The 23,126-nt window shown below is 41.1% G+C and overlaps 1 protein-coding gene across 35 annotated transcripts in view; it reads left to right on the forward strand.

The window, feature by feature from the left end:
- CACNA1C (calcium voltage-gated channel subunit alpha1 C) overlaps nt 1-23,126 on the forward strand; it is a 723,794-nt gene that overhangs the window by 111,103 nt on the left and 589,565 nt on the right. For all 35 annotated transcript variants that reach the window (XM_065582612.1, XM_065582596.1, XM_065582633.1 and 32 more), the window contains exons 2-3: nt 9,754-10,075; nt 15,867-15,972. In XM_065582612.1, the coding sequence (XP_065438684.1) occupies nt 9,754-10,075; nt 15,867-15,972 (428 nt within the window). The remainder of the gene's footprint in view (nt 1-9,753; nt 10,076-15,866; nt 15,973-23,126) is intronic.

Here is a 23,126-nt window from a genome sequence, read left to right on the forward strand (position 1 = left end):
TAGACCTTTAATCATTTTTGTTGCTCGCCTCTGGACTTTCTCCAATTTGTCCTGTTTTTTCATGAAATGTGTCCAGTTCTGAGCACCACAATACTCCAGTTGAGGCCTAATCAGCGTGGAGTAGAGTGGAAGAATTACTTCTTGTGTCTTTCTTACAACACTTCTGCTAATACACCCCAGAATGATGATTTTTTTTTTTGCAACGGTGTTAGATTGCTGACTCATATTTAGCTTGTGATCCAGTATGACCCCCAGATCCCTTTCTGCAGTACTCCTTCCTAGGTACTCATTTCCCATTTTATATGTGTGCAACTGATTGTTTCTTCCTAAGTGGAGTACTTTGCATTTGTCCTTATTGAATTTCATCCTGTTTACTTCAGACCATTTCTCCAGTTTGTCCAGATCATTTTGAATTTTAATCTTATCCTCCAAACCACTTGGAACCCCTCCCATCTGCACACTTTATAAGTATGCTCTCTCTGTCATTGTCTAAATCACGGATGAAGATATTGAACAGAACCAGACCCAGAACTGATCCCTACAGGACTCCACTCGATATGCCCTTCCAGCTTGACTGTGAACCACTGTTAACTACTCTCTGGGAATGGTTTTCAAACCATTTATATACCCACCTTACAGTAGCTCCATCTAGGTTATATTTCCCTAGTTTGTTTATGAGAAGGTCATGCGAGACATAACAAAAGCCTTTCTAAAGTCAAGATATACCACATCTATCACTTCTCCCCTCTCCACAAGGCTTGTTTCCCTGTCAAAGAAAGCTATTAGGTTGCTTTGACATGATTTGTTCTGGACAAATCCATGCTGACTGTTACTTATCACTTTATTTTCTAGTAGGTGTTTGCAAATTGATTGCTTAATTATTTGCTCCATTATCTTTCTGGGTACTGAAGTTAAGCTGACTGGTCTGTAATTTCCTGGGTTGTCCTTATTTCCCTTTTTATAGATGGGCACTCTAGTTTCTCTTTTCCAGTCCTCTGGAATCTCTCCCATCTTCCAGGACTTTTCGAAGACAATCGCTAATGGCTCAGATATCTCCTCAGTCAGCTCCTTGAGTATTCTAGGATGTATTTCATCAGGCCCTCATGACTTGAAGATATCTAACTTATCTAAGTAATTTTTAACTTGTTCTTTCCCTATTTTAACATCTGATCTTACCTCATTTTAATTGGCATTCACTGTGTTTGACGTCCAATCACTACTAAACTTTTTCGTGAAAACAGAAACAAAAAAGTAATTTAACACTTCTGCCATTTCCACATTTTCTGTTATTGTTCCCCCCCCCCATTGAGTAATGGGCCTACCCTGTCCTTGGGCTTCCTCTTGCTTCTAATGTATTTGTAGAATCATGCAGATTCCTATGTCTTTCCTGGTATCACTATCAGACCATCAATCTTTTCCTTCCACAGACTTGCCTTGTGCTGCGGAAAGCGTCTCACTTAAAAAAAAAAATACCTAGCAGGTAGTTGCATTTAGCAGGCATAGTGTTCAGCAGGCTTATTGGGAAATGTACTTCCCCTCCTGCTGCTGCATAATTCTCAGACTCCCTTTCCTAGTTAAGGCTGATGTTCCTTGTTCTCCTTAATGAGTTGTTGGTTGTTGTTTTTTAAACAGGGTACTGGTATACTGAAGCCAGTTAGTGCATTGTCACAGCCGAGCCACAAAAAGGCAAATTACAAGCTAATTTGCTTTTTGTGGACCTATTGAGGCAGTGCTGATTCCCACCCTACTGGGTTTTTCAAATCAAGCTTTGATAAGATACTCATCTACTTGGTGAGAGAGAGAGGTGAGCAGGTAACCAGATTTTCAGAATGGAATTAGTCAAACTGGAGAAGCAGAGGAAGAAACTGTAGAGAATGGGGAAAATTCTTGATGGTGATTGGTCGTCATCATCCTGCCTATTGAAGGGGGTGAGAAGAGGAATCCAACATCTGCACTATTGCAGACTTGAACCACAGAAAGTAAATTAGCCGGTCAGCGAGACTATAATGCCTTTATTGTAACTACAGGATTATGCCCTTTGTAAATAATTAATCTGAATTCTGTTGATTCAAAAACATGCTTATAAAGAGAAATGCAATCTTTAAAGGCCATGTCACCTGAAATAGACAACAGAAACATCTGAGGTCTCTTGTAGCTCTTTCCAACACTGTTCAATTGTTTTTGTTTTGAAGCATAATTTTGAAACAGAATATGTTGATTGAGAGAGACTGTGAATGTAATGTCAGATATTCATGCTATTTAAGTTCCTGTATGTGCAGTAGCACTTCAATGATGCTAATCTCTGCTTACCTATTTAAAAGGGGATATCTGTGTCTAATAATTAGATACAAACAAAAAATCCTGGCAAAAGAGACGTTTGTGGGTCAGACATAATTCCATAAAAGTAGTTTAAGTTATTGTGACTGCATCTTAGAGCATATCTTATATGTTTGATTACTCATTGTTCTGTGACCTCTCCCTCCTGCCCCCACTAGAAGAAGGTAAATACTATAAATACAGAAAGATGATGCTGAAATAGCCTTATCAACTTATGATTCCCTGGTTTTGGTGAGTATATGTTTGACCATAAGGGTCCAACTTAGTTCTGCAATACCTCCATGCATATCCTCCAAATTCTTTCATGTGGCCGCAGAGTTGTCACCTTTGGGAAAGCATAGGGGTTAACCATCAAATCTTGCTCAGATTTTGGGGTATTTGCTGTGAGACAGAGACAACTGCATTGAGACACTGTGCATCTTCCTCAGCTCATCAGCCCCCTTTCTCCAATAGAGTCATAGTGTCATGGAGTCCTGCATTCATGGTTGCCATAGGACTCCCCATGTGTGGAGGGGTTCTGTGTAGAAAGGAATACTTGTTTATCTTTTTTGTGAGTTGATACTCCACAGGGCTAGAGGAATTTTGGGAATGTCCTCTGATTCTCCCTCTTTCCATCCCTAGATCCTTGGATCAAAGCCCTACAGGGGTCTAGGGGTTGAGAGGAAACATGGTGCTGTGGACACAATACATCCCAACACACATCTGGAAGGCAGGAAATCTATACATGGGGGATGTTTTATGCAGTGATTCTAAGGGGAAGATCCCTCCCAAGGTTCATTACAATGCTGATGGGTAATGTTTTTGTTATGGTAGCACCTAGGAGCCCCTGTCATGGACCAGGACCCCATTGTGCTAGATGCTGTACAAATACAGAACAAAAAGACACTCCCTGCTCCAAAGAGCTTACAATCTAAGTAGTGTTAGCAAAGTTACGAAAATTTACCATGAACAGTCAATATGTAATTTTCAAACTTAAAGATCTGACTCAGTTACATACAACCCATGCAGATCCCTCCACCAACACTGACTTATTTTTAATATTTTCATGGTTGCAGCCTCTTTTGCTTCTTATTGGGCTCTGTTCTTTCCATTAATGATGTGCAGCATAAAGAGGCTCTGTTGAAAAGAAAAAAAGCAAAGGAATCTACTCCCAACTAAAAACCAACTTGAATAAGATTTTATGTATGTTTAATTAAAAAAAAAAAGTTTAGTCTCAGATTTGGCAGAGAACTATCTCAAATAATCTATTTTTTTATGTGTGATCTGGTGCTCAAAACCAATTTATAGCAAAAAATTATTTGAATCTACTACCTGGGCTGGCAACTTGCATCCTGAGTTTCAGCCTGATGTGATGTTTAAAGGAGCATGTGTATAGTATAACTCTAGCTGTAGCAAAAACGAAATTTCAGGTTGCAATTCAGGTTGCATCTGAAGAAGCAAGGTTTTTTACCCATGAAAGCTTATGCCCAAATAAATCTGTTAGTCTTTAAGGTGCCACCGGACTCCTTGTTGTTTTTATTAAAACCCCTTGTTTTCACTTACGAATTTCCCAGAAATTCTCCTTTTGGGAGGAAACTTTTCAGTGCTTTGTGTCAGCCGAAAGGTTAATTATAAGAATGTTTGAGCTCTCTTTAGTTATTTTTAAGTAAGCAAGTGGGGGGAGGAAGAGGTGGGAGGGAGGGGGATCTACTTTACTTATTTATTTTAAATATGAAGACTATTTTGTATTCAGTCCTACAGTCCTTGGGCAAAACTCCCCAATGATGTCAACTGAGACTTTTGTCTGAGTAAAGATTGCAGGATAAGGCCATGCTTTTGCATACAAATGAATCAAATTAGTTAAGTTTGAGATTTTGAACTTTGTATGTAGCTAGTTTTCAATGTGCAGAATTGCTGAAGCGAAGTTTTTCCTATAGCTGCAGATTGAAGTTTAAAACCCATGGAATTGAGACAACACAATTATATAATTCTGTTGTTCCAGGGCATGGGCTTTTGCATATCTAGTGGAGTACTACAGTTTACAGAGCTGTAGGGAAAAAAACAACTACACAACTCCATAGTGCTGCAGCCACATTTCATTTTCTACATCAATACAACATTAATGTTGCAAATAATAAAATGAAGTCAGGAAATGCAAAAATTACAGTTCTCATGTTAAAATTAACTTGGCCACATTGAATATACAGTATTCACCATTTAAATCATTAAATTGTTGGTATTGGTATGACACGTACACCATGAATTATTTGCAAAGAGCAATTGTAAAGATTTTAATGGTGATCACAATACATTATTTTGGGTGATTTTGCTGTAAAATGTGTAGTGTAATATTTGTGTGTGCAATGTGGTTAATTCCGTCTGGTAGACCAATCTTAACTTCTACATTTTGACTTCATTTTAAATTTACAACCTTGATTGATATTTAATAATTGATGTAGTGCATGGGTGGGTTACTTGTGCGCAAGATAGCTTGTGGCTAAGTCAGCCCTGATTACAGGCTGAGCCCCACCTGAGGGGAATCAGGGGATTCCAATGTAAAAGGCAGAAGGCAATTGCAGCCAGAGGTGTGGGTGAGAGGGGAGCTGAGCCGAGCCCAGCCAGCCATAGGGTGACCAGATAGCAAGTGTGAAAAATCGGGACAGGGGGTGGAGTGTAATAGGAGCCCATATAAAAAGAAGCCCCAAATATCAGGACTGTCCCTATAAAATTGGGACATTTGGTCACCCTAGCCAGCCAGCTAGATAAAGTCTAGGAAACTAACTATCCTGTAGACACTGCAGGGAGTAGTCAGAAGGCTTCTACCGAGTCCTGAGTCAGTAAGGGAAGGCACCACCTGAGAGAACCTGGGGAGAAGCACAAATTCCAGGCTGGGGATGCTAGGAGGCAGACTCTGCTCTGCTGACACCGGGACTGTGAGAGCTTGTGTTCCATTTTCAAAGACTTTGTGTTATTTTGGACTACAGAGTGAGAGAGACTGAACTAGGGTTGAGGCCTGGAGCGCTGCTGTGTACCAGAAGACTAAATAAATGGAACCCGTTGTGGGAATTGTTTTGAATTACCTTTAAATAGTGAGTTATTAAAGGGCCCCAATGAAGGAGAATTAGAGGCAGGTGGTGGCCACTGTGCTACAGTGCCATGAATTTGTAACTTTACAGAAACTAAAATGTCTCTGCCCTAAAGAGTTTAGAATCTAAGTTGATGTGTTAATAAAGTGTTTTATATGTATTAATAGTACACCTCTACCTCAATATAATGCTGTCCTCAGGAGCCAAAAAATCTTACTGCGTTATAGGTGAAACCGCGTTATATCGAACTTGCTTTGATCCACCGGAGTGCACAGCCCTGTCCCCCCAGAGCACTGCTTTACCGCATTATATCCAAATTTGTGTTATATTGGGTCATGTTATATCGGGGTAGAGGTGTATTATGTAGGGCTAAAATATATTAGCCACAGAACAGATGCACTGGACAGAGAGGAAGGGATGCCAGGAACCTCTCTGTGACCACCTGCTGGACAAGGGCAGCAGCACAAATTCTGGTGAAAGGAGTAGTAATGAGGGGTGGGATCACACTGCCCACAAGGCTTTGGGAACTGTTAATCCCAGATAGTGCTATATCTCTGCCTCCTACTTCTGGGGAGGGGAAGTCAGCATTTGGACCTTAATAACAAGCATACAGCAGAACCTGCTAATAGTAAACTAGATATAGTGAAACTTCATTTATAGTGGCGAAGTAGAATGAAATATTTAAATTTTCACTAAATTGCAGTGTGAAAATAACAATTCCAATAACAGTGACCTTCATCTTATTGTTAAATTCTGTGAGTGGAAAAACAACTTTGCTCTCAGTAAAATTCACCCCTGCCCTTCAGCAGTCTGACATGAAACCTCTGCACCATTGAACCCTTAGGGTTTAGTACCGACTCTGTGAAATAGAAGGGTGAATTTTGCCCTCTAAGAGAATACCTTGCAAGTTTTGGCTATGGTGCCTTTGGTACTATTTTGCCTGGTGATATCAGTGCTTTATTCCATTTGAATAGAGCTGTGTGAGCTTTGCGTGTGTTTTTTATTTATTTATTTATTTTTAATTTAAACCATTTTTCTAAATCAAGTCATTTGCCTGTAGATGAAGTCATTTGTCACTGCCTTTAGTTATGGAGCCCAGATAGTGTCTGCAGTCTCAGAGTCTCATTAAACAGACAGATCTTTATCAGTAATCAATATTTTCAATATTTGTTAATATTAAACTGTCATTAATGACTAGTCATTTAAAATTAATTTGTGCCAAAGGACTTATTATGGGCCTCATAATTGCAATAGAAACAAAAGACAGTGAAGCCACTAGAAGATGTATTCTTAACCAGACCAATATATCAGTCAAAATGCATAGACTTGAGTTCTGATGTTGAACCTAACTAATAAGCAGTACTAATAGAGAAATTCCCAAATTGTAGAGAAGTCCTTATTAGAATGCAGCGGCTGTTTACTTTCATGACAGTGGGATCCAGCCAGCATGGTCAGAACACAGTGGTAATGGGTCAGTAAGTTTGCTTCTGCTGCAAAACATAGATCTTTTTCTATCCTCTCCAATAAGTGTGTATTAAAAAGCAGCTTTATTTTGAAAATAATTGGAGTTACTTTCCAGTTTTTCTTCTTTATAACATACTGCACCCTCATTATTAATCAGCTTTAACCCCTGGTGCCTAGCCATGTGGTCTTCAGTTCTCGTCTTCTTTCATATGGTGTAAAAACCGAGCAATGTGTGAGATGTTCAAATCTAGGTTGGTGGTTCAGTTGATTGCCTCAGGTGACATGAAGTGAATGGCAGAGATATCACCAGCATATGATCACTGAGGACATTGGTTGACAAGGCATTCCATAGTTTGAAGTTTGTTTTTGCAGTCACAAATAGGATTGTGGCTTATGGAGGATGTAGGTACATCTGCCATCTGATGTGGTTACAGTTCAGAATGGACCCTAAATTCCATGAGAGTGAACAGCTGCTGGGATCTTTGGTTGGGTCCTTGATGAATTCCGTGTTTGGGTCATTGTGTTTGACATCCACCTTGCTTGCCACTGATCCTTGGAGGAAATCCCAAGTCTTTGAGATCTTGCACTGCAATCTAAAAAGAATTTGAGTTGGAATCTCGGTATGTTACTTAGGTCTTCATGTACTGGAAGATCTTTATTCCCTCTAATATGATGGGACTCCCAAAGGATTCTCATATTGCAATGAACTTGGGGTGAGTGGATGTGTGGTCTTCAGATAACAGAGAGAGAAGGAGACAAGTTCAAAATTTTCCTGCTATGAGAAGAAAACTAGAACAGCCTGATAATCTCATGGAGATGGCTGGCATAAAACATCAGTTGACCTGATAATTTTCTGTCTCTGCTTTCAGTGAGAGATGTATTTTAAAATCTGATGTGCTTTTTACTTAGGGGCATAGATTAGAGCAGAAGAGTGCAACCGATTAATTGTATCTTTCTGTTCACTCTAATGCATTTATAATGCAGCTATTGCTGTGGTATCTTGATACTATATAGACAATTTGAAATCAACAATTACAGAAGATTTAAAAAAAAATAGATTTCCAAGCAACTTGCTAACTTCCCTCCCCTACTTTTAATCATCTCTCAGAATGTATTCTACAGATAGGAGGCACTAGGTTGCCTTCTTCTGGTCCCTTTTGTTTCCCTTGTACAGGAACTCAGTTGGTTTGCCTGCTTAAATATCACTGGATTTCTTTATTAATCCTCCTTAAAGCAAAACACAGTCAATGTTAGGTAATGAGCTAGCTCTGCTACGTAAGATGATCTAACGCCTTCCTCTGGTTTCTCCCCTTCTGCTCCCCTTTGTGAGTATGCCTTTCTGAAAAGCAGCAGCACCTGTTCAGAGGTGAAGGGAACTGCTTTCTCTCAAGGGTAGCTGGTGTTCTCACAACTTGAATCATTTATTTATGTGCTGTGAAGGAGTAATTATAATTGGTTCAAATTTACACTGCTACAGGACATTCCAGCCAGGGCCGGCTCCAGGCACCAGCTTCTCAAGCAGGTGCTTGGGGCGGCCGCTCCGGAGAGGGGCAGCAGGTCCAGGTATTCGGCGGCAATTCGGCGGACAGTCCCTCACTCCGCCTGGGAGCGAAGGACCCCCCGCCGAATTGCCGCCGCAGATCGCGATCGCGGCTTTTTTTTTTTTTTTTTGACTGCTTGGGGTGGCCAAAACCCTGGAGCCGGCCCTGATTCCAGCTTCCTAACATAATTACCAATATCCCAAAACATGGGCTACTGCCTAGTTCACAAATAAAAACATCTAGGCTTTCCTTTTGGGCACATGCATATGTGTAGTTCACAGCCAGAACTTGGCTCATTGTTTACATATCACAGAAGGGTGTGCCTAAACAAAAGCTCATGTGCCATTTCACCCTACAGTGAGGTCATCTTGCTAAAGATTTGGGGCATCAGGATTTTAATGATAGCAGACAGATGTCATAAACATAGCAATTTGGGTCTGAATATGTGAATACGAGTTTGTATTATTTCAATACAGGATCAAGGAGAAGTGTCTGAAAACTCTTAGTAAAACACAAATGTCTTCAATAAGGGTAAAGAATGCTTAAAAATTTATTGGCTGAGAATTTCTTTTAATGAAAACATTTTGTTTTTTTTTTTATTTTTGTTTGTTTAAATGTGACAGTCTGTCTTTAAAATACAAGCAGCAGAAATAATGTTTAAAAGACTCCAGTTCATGACACCAATGCAACGTACTCTCAGGAATGAATTCACAAAAGGAATTTTAAAGCTATGTTTTTATTTTTGGTTTCTATCTTTACATTTTCTCTTTTCCTGGGTTTTTGTTAAGCTCCTGGGAGTTTTTTTTCTTTTTCTTTTTAAATTAGCTATGATGTCAGTCCACTGTGTTCTGAAAAAGAATAGAAGTCCCCATTACCCCTATGCACACATGTCAGGTCAAGCTGTCTCTCTTTTTGTCTGTGCATGCACCTCATTTTGGGTCATTTTACACATTCATATCTATGACATTAATCTATTTAGTCTTGAAGGAGTACATTTATGTTCCTTATGAACTTTCAAACTACTGAACTTGGCTAAATGAGTCGGAGAAGAGGGGAAAGGTGGACATTTTCTTTTAACATTGAGTGCCTGGTGATTGTATTGACTGAAGGTTGTAAACAACTCCATGTCCATGGATTTTCATGTGAGAGTATTTCAAGGCGATTGACACTGCAGAATAATATTCCCATAAAATGAAGAAGTTGAACTGAAGGGAAGAGCTTTTGTTAACTGTATATTACCCTACGCTTACTCAATCTGAAATCTTTATTTTACTGAAGCTTAAGCTCTTTCAAAGTAATGTTTGTTAATATAGCTTAATATATTTCTCTTTGTTTTTCATTCCTAGGTTCCAACTATGGGAGTCCCCGTCCAGCTCATGCCAACATGAATGCCAATGCAGCGGCAGGGCTTGCCCCAGAGCATATCCCTACTCCAGGGGCAGCTCTGTCCTGGCAGGCTGCTATCGATGCTGCCAGGCAGGCCAAATTGATGGGTAGTGCTGGCAATGCAACAATATCCACAGCTAGCTCCACGCAGAGGAAACGACAGCAGTATGGGAAACAGAAAAAACAGGGTACAACCACAGCTACACGTCCTCCCCGGGCATTGCTGTGTTTAACGCTGAAAAATCCCATCCGGAGGGCATGCATCAGCATCGTCGAATGGAAATATCCTTTTCGATGTAGTCACATAGAAACCAGCAAGTTGTTACTGTGCATTAGGCACAGTGCATAAATATGAATAAATAAAGACATTAGGCTGATGGGCACCTCTGGGAATCTAAAGTGGATGAGTAGTCTCTGATGTGTTCATTGAGAGCAGTTGTGCTCAAAAAGTTTAGGCAACTGTACTAGGCTAGAGTCTTGACTGTACTGCAGCATATCAGAAGCCAGCAAAAGTTTTGCATGATGGAGATAGTGTCAAATTTTGCCCTTACAAAAGCATTTACAACTTATGCTAAAATCAGTTGGAGCTGTGCAAGGCTCTCTGAGGGCAGAATTGGACCCATATTATATGAATGATAGCAATGGATCACATTATTTTTTTAGTTACACAATAGGGGAAGCATGAGTAACTTAGGGTATGTCTACACTGCAGTTAAAAACCTGCAGCAGGCCCAAAGCAGCTGACTTTGTCTCTGGGCTCGAGCTGCAGGGCTGTTTAATTGCAGTGTTCTGGTCTCGCTGCAGCCTGAGCTCTGGGATCCTCCCACTTCACAGGGTCCTAGAGCCCAGGCTCCAGCCCAAGCCTAAAAGTCTACACAGCAATGAAACAGCCCCGCATCATGAGCCCTGTGAGCCAGAGTCCACGGGGTCAGCCAGGGGTTTTTAGTTGCGGTGAAGACATACCCTTAGAGAATTTGATGGTATGTGATTCGAAATTCAAGAGCTGTGTAAGTCGTGGTGTCACACTAAATAGTACAGTATGCATCCTGGAAAGAAAAGGGGGTGGCATTGGCATTGAAGAGTGAAACCTGATAAAGTCTGTGATTGGGCCAAATCCTGTTCACCTTATTCATGGGAGTAATTCCATTGAAATCACAAGGACTATTTGCATGAGTAAAGTGAGCAAGATTTTGCCTGTTCACTGGAACTGGGCGAGAGAGAGAGACTAGATCAGAGGTGGGCAAACTACCACCCACGGGCCACATCTGGCCTGCGGGACTGTCCTGCCTGGCCCCCGAGCTCCTGGCCCGGAGTCTAGCCCCTGGCCCCTCTCCTGCTGTTCTTCCTCCCCCGCAGCCTCAGCTCGCTCGCTCGCTCTGCTGCCGGCGCAACGCTCTGGGCGGCGGGGCTGTCAGATCCTGGGGCAGCACAGCTGCAGAGCCCGGCCCGACCCGGTGCTCTGTGCTGCGCGGTGGCGGCAGCAGCGGCGGTGGCAGCGTGGCCCGGCTGTAGCCGGGCGGCGTGGCTGTAGCCCCGCCAACCACCAGTGCTCCAGGCAGCGCGGTAAGGGGGCAAGGAGTAGGGGGTGGTTGGATAGAGGGCAGGGGAGATCGGGGTGGTGGTCAGGGGGTGGGGGTGTGGATGGTGGTCGGGGGGTGGAACAGGGGGTTGAATGGGGGCAGGGGTCCTGGGGGGGGCCGTCAGGAATGAGAGGAGGGGTTGGATGGGGCGGTGAGGGTCCGGGGGCAGTCAGGGGACAGGGAGTGGGTGTGTGTAGATGGGGCAGGGGTCCCTGAGGGGCCGTCAAGGAACGGGGGGGGGTTGGATGGGGCAGGAATCCCGGGGGGGGGGGGGGGGGCGGGCCACGACCCCCTCCCCTAACTGGCCCTCCATACAATTTATGAAACCCGATGTGTCCCTCAGGCCAAAAAGTTTGCCCGCCCCGGACTAGGGGATGAGTCTGTGACTGATAGTATAAAAAATCCAGTAAAAGTTAGAGAGTGGGTGTCTGGATCTAGCATTATGAGCAAGGGGCAGACAGTCAGATAATATCTATTACCAGTGTGACAGAGCACTAGAATTCAAGAGCCCAGTCCTGCTCCCCTTAAAGTCAATGAGAGAGTGGCCATTTACTTCAACAGAAGGAGCAGAACCTAATTTATAATATAGCTTTATTTTGTATAGTGTGTGTCAAACTGTATCCCAAATCCCCTTGGAGTGAAATACACATTAAAATACAAAGAAAAACTTTCAAAACAACATAAATCAAAACTAATCAGAAATGATGATTGTTAGTAAATCACTAGCTAGGCAGGGATCTTCAATAAATCCAAGGGACAGGACAAGAGGGCGAGGGCGGGGGAGGAGGGGAAACAGGGCTGGGATCAGCCTTTCTGATGAAGACAGTTTGGAATTCAACAGCATGTAGGATAATGGAAACTGACTTATGGTTTTTAAGATTTGATGTGCTAATTTAGATGTTTCAGAGTAGCAGCCGTGTTAGTCTGTATCCGCAAAAAGAAGAACAGGAGTACTTGTGGCACCTTAGAGACTAACAAATTTATTAGAGCATAAGCTTTCGTGGACTACAGCCCACTTCTTCGGATGCATATAGAATGGAACATATATTGAGGAGATATATATACACACATACAGAGAGCCACCTGTTTATGCTCTCTGTATGTGTGTATATATATCTCCTCAATATATGTTCCATTCTATATGCATCCGAAGAAGTGGGCTGTAGTCCACGAAAGCTTATGCTCTAATAAATTTGTTAGTCTCTAAGGTGCCACAAGTACTCCTGTTCTTCTTTTTAATTTAGATGTTGCTCCCAATGAAGTTTGGAGGGCCAAATGTAAAGATGGGGAAGAACCCAACACTATAAGCCTGTTTAGATCTTGCTGAAACAAAACCTTCTTTTTCAGATGGAGAACGTGTTAAAAATGGTCCTGTCAATAGGGGTTCATAGATGTCCTTAAGTATCTACTAGTCTATTCCTTCCTTTTTGGGATGCTAGTTCTTAATCCCGTTGATTGGTTTTGCTACTTGTTATCCCTTCTGACCTAACACTAATGCTTTTAGCATAAAATGATGGATGGATGACTTAGGGATCTAAACTGAATATTGGTTTACTTACTGGCACCTCAGTAACTACACGTCTTTAGGTAGACAGCATGAATTGAAGTTTGATAAATGAATAAGATCAGTGTTGGATGAAGGGACTTGTGTTGTAAAACAGGATGGAGCACTGATGAGATTTGAAGAGGATCAAGCAATGCAATCAAATCAATTTGCTCGATTTTTGTTTTATTTTTTTTAAAGCTAGTAAATAGAAGATTTTTTTCTATCAAAAACTGTCCCTGAAAGTCTAGTGTTTACAACCACAAAATATTTCAATATCATCAAAGGGTTATGATGAGATTTCATCTTATTCTGCACTCTGACTATTCCCAATTATTTAAAATTATTTAGAAGGGCTGGGCTTAATGTTCTGAACACTGAAAGCCAAAGCGCACAGGATGTTAAATAAATATCAGATGTCATTAATGGCCTTTTTATTTTACTATGCTGTGATTTGCAGCTTCCCACAAAAGAAAAAGTCCAAACCTGCAAAGCCTTACTTCTGAGATGTGTCTGGTCACATATATACAAGGGATCCCATTGTAATAGATATAGTAACAGTTATTAAAGGGGTGCTATCAAGGTTGTTAGGATTAAAACTTGGCCTGTGAGTACCTGGAAAGTTGTATTCTATTGTATCTTAAGGTTCCCAACCGTGCACTTTTTATATATCTGTGGTAAAATCCTGACCCTATAGAAATTCAGTGGGCGTGCTCCCAGTCAGTGATGCTCCCAGTATCTTCAGAATGGCCAGGATTTTACACCAATCCTTGCTCTAGTGCCACATTTAGACACTGTCAATTTATATGTGGCTCAAAAATTAAATTTTGAAATATTAAGCTTTTATAAAATGTAATACCAATGTAAATGTTCCACAATTGAAAAAAGAAATTCCAGTGAAAAGGTTTTTAGACAAAGTAAACCTTCATCTACAGTGCTTTTGAAACCCAAACACTACAGCATTAAGATCACACAAATAAAACTGGCTATAAATAAAATTAAACCAACTTTGGTCTTGATTCTTCAAAGGCTTGGGCATGTATTTAACTTTAAACACTGGGAATCATATCCATGTCTTTGCAGAACTGGGATCATAATTGATTGTCCAAAGAGAGAGGGTGGGGCTGGGGATGAGGAGTTTGGAGTGTAGGAAGGTGCTCTGGGCTGGGACTGAGGGGTTCGGAGGGCGGGAGGGGGATCAGGGCTGGGGCAGGGGTGCGGGAAGGGGTGCAGGTTCCGGCAGGGGGTGTGGGCTCTGGTGTGGGGCTGGAGATGAGAGGTTTGGGGTGCAGGAGGGTGCTCTGGGCTGGGATCGAGGGGTTTGGAGAGCGGGAGGGGGATCAGGGCTGGGGTTGGGGTTTGAGGAGAGGCTCAGAGGGTGCAGGCTCCGAGCGGCACTTACCTGAAGTGGCTCCCGGAAGCAGTGGCATGTCCCTTCTCTGGCTCCTATGCGGAGGCACAGCCAGGCGGCTCTGCATGGTGCCCCATCCGCAGGCACCGCCCCTGCAGCTCCCATTGGAGCATGTAGGAGCCAGAGCGGGGCCATACTGCAGCTTCTGGGAGCCACGTGTTGTGGCTGCCGACCCAGCGCCCCAGCTGGAGCGACGGAGCAGGGCCGAGCTGTGTGGTGCGACTCGCAAGCTTGCTTAAAACATTTTGCGGGCCAGCTCTAGCCCGCAGACCATAGTTTGCCCACCCCTGCTCTAGTAACTATTTATATAAAGTGGAAAAGGTTCAGCAGGAGAGATTGAGATCTACCCACTGGGTAGGGCATTCACCTGCAATGTGGGAGACTCCAGTTCAAATTCATGCTCCACATTAGGCAGAGGAGGGACTTGAACCTGGGTCTCCCACATCCTGGGTGAGTACACTTGGCTATTGGATAAAAAGAGTCAAGGATTTCCCCACCTGCTTCTCTGCTTGGTGAATGCCTGAAATTGAAATCTTATGTTTTGATCAACCTGAAATAAATTATTTTTTCATTGTTTTGTTTTGTTTTCTGTTTGTTTCTCTGAGAAAACGGAACAATTTATGTTTTGGGTCAATCTAAAACAATTTTGATTTTTTGTTAGATTTTTCAATTTGACCAGTGAACCAAAACATTGATTATTTTCACAGCTCTAGGCCTGATACTGCACATTTATGTGTGTAACTCTATGCACCTGAGTGGTCGTATTAAGATCAATGAGTCCACGCGTTCATAAAGTTAAGCATGGCTCCAATCCAATTCCTACTGAAGTCAGTTGAAAGACTCACACTGGTTTCAATCGACATTGGATAGGGCTCTATGAAAACTTTAAGACAGGCCACTTTTTGCCTTAACATCCTTGATCATGCCTTTTAAACAACCTCTGGTTAAACAATCCTCCCCCCCTCCCCCCACACACACACTCTCTCTCTCTCTCTCTCTCAATTCCTTTAGAGATCAAGACTGAGGAAAGAGACACTGTGTTAAAAATATATCATAAGCTATTTGTTATAGATCCTAGTGCTTCATTGAATGTCTCTTTGAAATGTGAGGGAACAGGGTTGAGAAATGCTAACCTGCTGTCAAAATATTTAAAATATATAGTCCTAAATGACAGCTGTATATGGACAAGAGAAACTGTATCACAAAAGGAAAGAGAGGTCCTGTCTGAATAGGCATTTCTATTAAAAATAGCACAGCTACACATGAGAGGAAAATAAAGTAAAAGTCAATCTAAATAAAAGAAGAAAAAACATTTAAGAAATCTGTGTTTACTCTGGCACGCGACTGGCCTACACTGCTTTTGACATATTAGGAAGAATCTTGGCTGGGACCTCCTAAAAGCACTTAAAAAGGCATATGTTTCTTTTCAGACTATAAGGGGCTTGGAATGTTTTCTTTAAACAGAATTCTTATACATCTTTTTTTTTTTTTACTTGTGTGTGCGCATTTCAGAATAACTTCCTTAACTCCATTCCTCAGACCATTTGAAATAATTATTTTACTGACTATTTTTGCCAATTGTGTGGCCTTAGCTATCTATATCCCCTTTCCAGAAGATGATTCCAATGCCACCAATTCCAATCTGGTAAGTCCTCGCAGGTGTCCAATTTTACTCATTTGTAGGCCTTGTTTAAAACTGACTGGAGAGTTGGTCAGGAGCTAAGGAGAAAATAAGGCGTGCATCAACTCCATACAACAGAACTGTGGATTTTAGTTTTGAATGCTGTGTTGCTCTTTATTCATATTTGCACCTGTCTCATCAAGGCCTGTTGTAGGAAAGAATATTCCAAAAAATTGTGAGAATCCTGTATGTGGTGTTTTGGTTAGTAAATCTGAATGTGCTGTAGAAGTGTTTGGTAAATTTAAACTGCAGGTGTTTGCACAGAATATCTTTAATTATAGATTGCTGTGCCTTTGTTTCATTAAGTGCCTTTGTGTAATTGATAAGGTCCTTGTCTCAGGTGATGTACAGCAGAGCAGCTTGGTGACTAATTTCTAGGAAGCTCGTTAATGTTTGCATTGCACGTTGGGACTTGTGTGTGTTTTGAAGGCTTTTTTTCTCTTGCCTGGGAAGATTGCTATTCCTGTTTCCATTGATGCAAATGCCAGTATTTTGGGATAGGTTGTCCCTGGAAAAAGGAAGGAGTGTTTACTTTTGGCTTAGTGTGAAGTCATAGCAAAGAACTCTGTTCAGGCAGAGCACAACACAAAACAGAGGTCTGGAATGCAATCCACAGAATTAGAATAAAACTTAGCCCTCCCTCTGAAAATATTATGTGAACAAATCTAATGATCTGATTGGAACAGAATGAAGTCTTACTCTGGGAGGGTAAGACTTGAGATACTATGCTCTTACCCCAGTTGAAACTCTGTGGCATGAGAGACCTTTTGGATGGATAGAGTGGGGAAAATAAGGGCCATTTCTCCTAAACAGAGACAGCCAGCATGTATGACTTGTTAAAAATGTCACGCTATTTTCTGGGGAACTGGTTGTTTTGATGAACTATTCTCTCGAAGTTGTCTAAAACAAATTGCAGTAAAAACAAAGACTTCCAGATCTTTCCTGGAACATAGAGCCTGGGTAAAATCTTAAACTTACTTTTTTGCTTTGAGAGAAAAAGGTGGGTAAGTTAATAATACCTTTTATTCGACCAAGAAAAGCTATTACCTCACCCACCTTGTCTCTCTAGCTGATGCTAGCCCATTTGGGGTCCTAAGCAGGAATATTTTTGCCCACCTCCAATACTAAAACAGGCAAGTTCTTATAATAAAAAGTGAATGGGGGCCCCCTTGAGCTGTTTGGGGTCCTAAACAATTGCTTAGTCTGCTTATGCCTCGCACCGGTTTTGCAAACAACCTTCTTGCTTTGAAACGTCTTTAAAAAGTTAAAAACAGGGGAAAAGTGTATGCCTGTTCATATGTTTTCAGCCATTTTTCACTTAGCTTCAAACTCATATTGGGTTTTCAACAAGGATGTTTGTGAGTTGGTATCATTACCTATTGCTATTTGTCTGATTGAACCGTTGGAATCAGAGTGCTGGATGATGATGATGGGTCGTGTGGGTGTGTGGATAATTTACTTTAACAATAAAATATGTCCCTTTTCAGCAATGGACATCTTGTAATAAAAGTCAAACAATAGTTTCTGTATCTTATACAAACAGGAGTTTCCCTTAATGGCCATTATAATAAACAGAATACCTTCTCCTTGTCTACTATACATTTTGATTTATAACATTAAAAGATACAAATGAAACAAATTTGAAGCTTGGAGTACTTCAATTTCACCCTATTCCAGAGCTAAGTTAAATTGGGCTGAGGATACTTGTCTTATTTCAGCATCATGAAACTACTGGATAATGGCAACTGAGTAACATTTCAGATAAACTTTGGTAATAGGATCAGGTAGACTGAAGTTGGCCTGTCTGGCATAATGATTAAAATTAATCTGAGCGGCTGCCATGCAGAGATCTGTTGCACACATATGGTACCTCTGTTTAATATCTCACCTCATGCCATGACCGTCCTATCAAAACCTCTCCCCTTATTTGTGGGTGATATAATATAAAATACAAGAATTTCTAGGGATAGGTTAGTAAAAGGTGTCCACTTTACTTGTGGCTGGGTAGAAATAATTCATTTATTTGGGCAGCTGGTCTAGGGAGTTAGGGGAAAGAAAAAAATTAACTGTTTCCCTATATCCTGTTGTTGTTTTGATCTCAGTGGAATAACAATTTAAAATGTCAGCAAAGGCTCACATGGTAGGTCAGGTGTCCAATGGCTGTGAAGTGGGGTTTCATTCAGTGGCGGTAAGGCTTTACTTTGCATTATGTGCTTGGTCCTGGAGCGTTGACTGCTCAATGGCCTCTTGTCCTGCCCCTTGTAAAAGGGGCATTTTGTTTAAAATCGATAGAATGTTGGTTCATCCTAAGGCAAACCTCCCCTTTGCTGAATTAAGCTTTCAGGTTGTATTTCAGTCAGTACAGCTGTTCTGCCTGTTAACATTTTGCTTTCTCCCACAAGGTGATGTGCCCAGGTTTTAATATTTGTACCTAGGAATTTAAAAAAAATACATTGTATAACCTATTTCACACAAAGTGCATTCCAAAATGCTTCACAGAAATGTGGAATATAATTAGTTAAATATTAAGCAATAGCTAAGGGAGAGCAGAGCTAAGAGGTTTAGATAAGGGTGAAAAGATGTGTTCTGCAGAGATTTGGAATGAGATGGAGAGTTGATGGGGCAGAGAGGTATAAGAAAATTGTTCCAGAGGGCATCAACTGCAAAGCAGAGGGCTCTTGCACTCAAATAGCCAAAATGTGTGGAAGGGACAGAGAAATAAGGGCTTTAAGTGGAGAGAGAAGGATTATAAACCAAACATACTCCTGTTCTAAACCCAAATGTACTTCGCGGACTACTTTTGCTTGCAAACACTCAGCTGTCATTTTATTTCATTCTCTAGTTTAGGAGTCTAGAACCTCAAAGGATTATTTCTGCAATAGAAAGGGTGTGCCCTATTTCACTATGGGTATGTTAATATTGTGTGCAGATGGGCATATACAGTGTTATCCCTTTCTTTTTTAAAGAGTCAGTCTGACTGAAAGGAAGTAGAATGTGTCCAACTGCCCAGGGAAAATCTTCACTTGGGTAACAAGTATTGCTTCACATTCACTTTGCGATTTCATTTGGAGTGGGAGGGGGAAGGTGGAGTATTACCATAACAGCTCTTCCATCCCTGATTTTCTGAGACATGGAGAACCTTCTTCAAGAGACATACACCGCTACCACGATATAACGCTGTCCTCGGGAGCCAAAAAATCTTACTGCATTATAGGTGAAACTGCGTTATATTGAACTTGCTTTGATCCGCTGGAGTGCGCAGCCCCGCCCCCCTGGAGCGCTGCTTTACTGCGTTATATCCAAATTCGTGTTATATCAGGTCGCGTTATAGCGGGGTAGAGGTGTATTATTCAGTATGTGACATGTAACAATTTTTTTTTACAAGGTTCGACAGAGAAAAACAACTGTTTTCCAATAAACTGGCACACTTTCCTCAGGCTGCGAATGCTACTTTTCTAATATCTCATTGTCACTTGTAAAGCAACTTTTTCTTTTGAGATGGGGGAGAATTAAAACAATTTTTTAAAAAAGTTAATGGCAAGGAGGTGGTTGTTGGGAGAGGAGGGAGTTGTGGACTGTGTGAACTTCCATCAGTGCTTTTCTTTTTGTGTAAAGCTGAGCAAAATGGTGGCTAATGTGGTTTCACTGAATAATTATGATCTGGGTAAATTCTACCTGTGAGGGTATGAGATTAATCAAAAGTCAAACAGGACATATTTGTACTCTCCATAAGAATCTTGCTCAGAAGTACATACGCCTCACTCCACATGGATAATATCCATTGACACACATTCACCTCCCTCTTTTTATCACCTTTGTCATTAGGTATGATACCTACTTTGCACTAAATCAGAAGTTAGGAACATACATGAGACTTATACGCAGTTCAAATAGCACAAGCCCTTACCATCTGAACTGAAAGAGAATCTTCATAACGTGTTAAGATGTTAATATAGGATCAAAGACACACAGATGAAAAGTTCTGTTTCCATCCGTAACGGGCAGTTGTGTATATATATACACTAACCAGTTCATTACAATATTAATATAGGACTTGCTATCCTGGATTACATCATCAAGCCATTTTAACTGGGTGTAGTGATGTAGACTGGGTTGTGGAGAGTTGCCCATAAATGTGTTAGGTTCCTGGTGCTGGTTGGAAGCCCCCTTCCTCAGTGCTCTGCACGTATATAAATGTGTTTGCTGGGAGTGGCTCCTACAGGCTGCTGTCACCCCTTGTTTTTGGACTGTCAGTGATGCACAGTATCATCACCTAATGGTGCTTATGCACCATGCAGACAGGGTCCCCCCCAACAAGTTCCATTAGCCCGGCTGTTAGGTGACTCAGTCTGTTTCTGCCTTGACGATGAGAGATTCCTGCAGCCAAGCAAGGAGTCAGGAAAAGAGCCAGTGTGTAGCTGCCCTTCTTTCTCAATCCAGTAACAAAGAAAGAAGAGAGTGAGTCAGGGGTCATTGAGATCTCTCCCAGCCCATCACCAGTCAGGCCCCAAAAACCAGCAGCATGAAACCCAGACTGCATCCTTACTCAGCCAATCCATGAGTTTTCCACTTCGCCTTAATTCAAGTCCAAATAAGGGGAATTTTGGGGTGAGTAGCCAGGTCTCCAAGACAAATATTGTTGAAGCCAACAAGGGAAGGGAGGGGAGAGGAAAAAGAGATGGAATGTATGAGCACTGATGACATGAAAAGAAGAGCAGAACTCAAAAGCTTAAGGAATGATGGACACACAACTGATTAATTGATTGGCTAAGGACAGAACTGATTTCATGATTGAGAGGGAGCTATAGCAGTTGAATTGGGGAAGGAAAAGACAGAAGTGAATTATCTGGGGTGGGGAGACTGGGTAAGAACTGATGGGAAGGGGCATGCAAAACTGATTAACTGATGGGTAGTGAATGGGGGTGGAGACGAGGAGAACAGATTGTGGTGGAGGATAGGATGAATATTGCTGTGGCCACCTGGCATCTTCCAGTCAAGGACTGCCTCTAATTCACTGTTTTTCCTTCAGCAGTGGCTAGCTCTATACCTGTTTCAGAGGAAGGCCAAACTTCCCCATAACAAATAATCAAATCATGTATACATTTCTAATATTCCAGAGTATTTCTGTATTTACCAGGCAGGCATGCAGTGGTCATAAAGACACTCAAAAGGATACTGAGGTGTACAGTGGAATGACCAGAACTTTTTATAACATTTTATGGTACAATTTGCCTGGTGTAAGGAATACTGGGCTATATTTACCAGTGATTTACACACTGTGCAATCCCAGTTAATGGACTAGCTGTAGCGCATTGTCTAGTTTAGTGTTTTAAAACTACTTTTCCGAATCAAAATCTTTGACTACATTCACCCATTGACGTATACCAGTTCTTGAATAGCTTTTGGGCATCATGCATATGTTTTATTTTTCATTTCTTCCTTTTTTATGTGTGTCCATGCAATGCTTATGTTTTGTATAGTTTTTTAATTTAAAAGTACAGTACATATGAAAGGCCACTTTTTAAAACAGAAGACATCTGTGTTCATAAATTTAGGGTCTGAGCTGCACTGACTTCAATGAGCATAATATCAGGCTGTTGAAGTCCTGTAATAATAGAAAAATGCATGTAGCTTCTACAGTTTTTATATTTACCCACGCGCACACACACACTTTGTGTCCACTAAAAACTTAATACACATACATATGGAAGGGAATAGTATTAAATGCAAAATCATTTTGGAACTAATGAACTCAACTAAGGTTTTGCTTAAATTTACAAATGAATTTACATGGAGCAGTGCTGTGTATTCTCTCAGTGTAGTCAGGAAAAGTGAAACTAGTTTGAGGGGAATTAAAGTTAGCCTGTTGCGTGGCTGTAGTTGATATGGAGTCTTTGTGCTTGTTATTCCTGGTGATTATACATAAAAACGGAGATAATGTACCTTTAGAATAAAACTATAGGCTGCGTAAGATAGGAAGCTGAGAGGAAAATGCTTCTGTCATTTTACTGGCAATTGCAAAATGGCACATCTGGTCAGCGTCACAGCATGGTGATAACATAACTAGGTTAAGACCAAGATTTGCAACACATTCCGTATAACACAGCTCACTTCACTGTTTATGCTTTTGGATAAATAGCAGGAGAAAATTCGTTGTGGTGTTTTGATGGCCCTGCTTTCCCTCGCTTGAACTTTTTATAGCAAGGAAATCCTGTGCTACAATAGTTAAACTAAACATTTTTTTTCTACACTCATTTTTATGTGTGTTTACAGTTGGATGTTACCTTTTGATTAACTTCTTACAACTGAAATATGCCCCTTGGATGAAGAAAAATGGGATTTGTACATGCCTATTCGAGATTGTGCCAGCCTGTCTGCTTGTGAGTGTGCCTGCCTGTGGAAAGTGGGCTTGCCTGTAAGATAGAGTACAAATATGTGTCTAGTTTGCTGACTGGCAATTATGTTTGTATCCAATTGAATGTATGAAGTCTGTACAAAAAAGGAGAAAGTATGTTTAATCTTCTTGCATTTGTATCAGACACACAATGAATGGGTAAGTTTTGCAGACCAGGAGTCAGCTTTCCCTTCTCTATGATATGGACATCTATATTTTGATTTGTTTTTATTTTCCTAGTATATTAAATCTGAATGTTCGTTTAAGTTTGTAATTCAGTACTTTTCAATGATTTTAAAAGTTAAATTTTTATCACTGAGGGAATAATAAACATACATATGTGGAAACATGATCTTTCAGTGAGTTTACTGGGGTAAAAGTTTTTCGGCACAGCTCTGTAAGCACATCACAATAAACATTAGTATTATGAATGTTACATTAGCATCAAGAGTGCTCAACCACAGTCTGGTCCCTGTTATACTAGATACTGTAAAAACACAGACTTGGGCAATCCCTGCCTCATAGAGCAGATGAAACAGAGACACATAGGGGTGAAGCAACTTGCCCAAGGCCACACAGCAGATCAATAGCATTTTCAGGACTAGACTCCAGATCTCCTGGGTCCCAGGCCACTTCCCTACGTCTTGGACCATAGTGGTTTCATAGATATAACTGGTAGCAATTCCTGTATTTGGATTACTTTATAAAAGATTCCATTATAAAA

The sequence above is a fragment of the Chrysemys picta genome, chromosome 1 (genome assembly GCF_011386835.1).
Source record: "Chrysemys picta bellii isolate R12L10 chromosome 1, ASM1138683v2, whole genome shotgun sequence".
NCBI lineage: Eukaryota > Metazoa > Chordata > Testudines > Emydidae > Chrysemys > Chrysemys picta.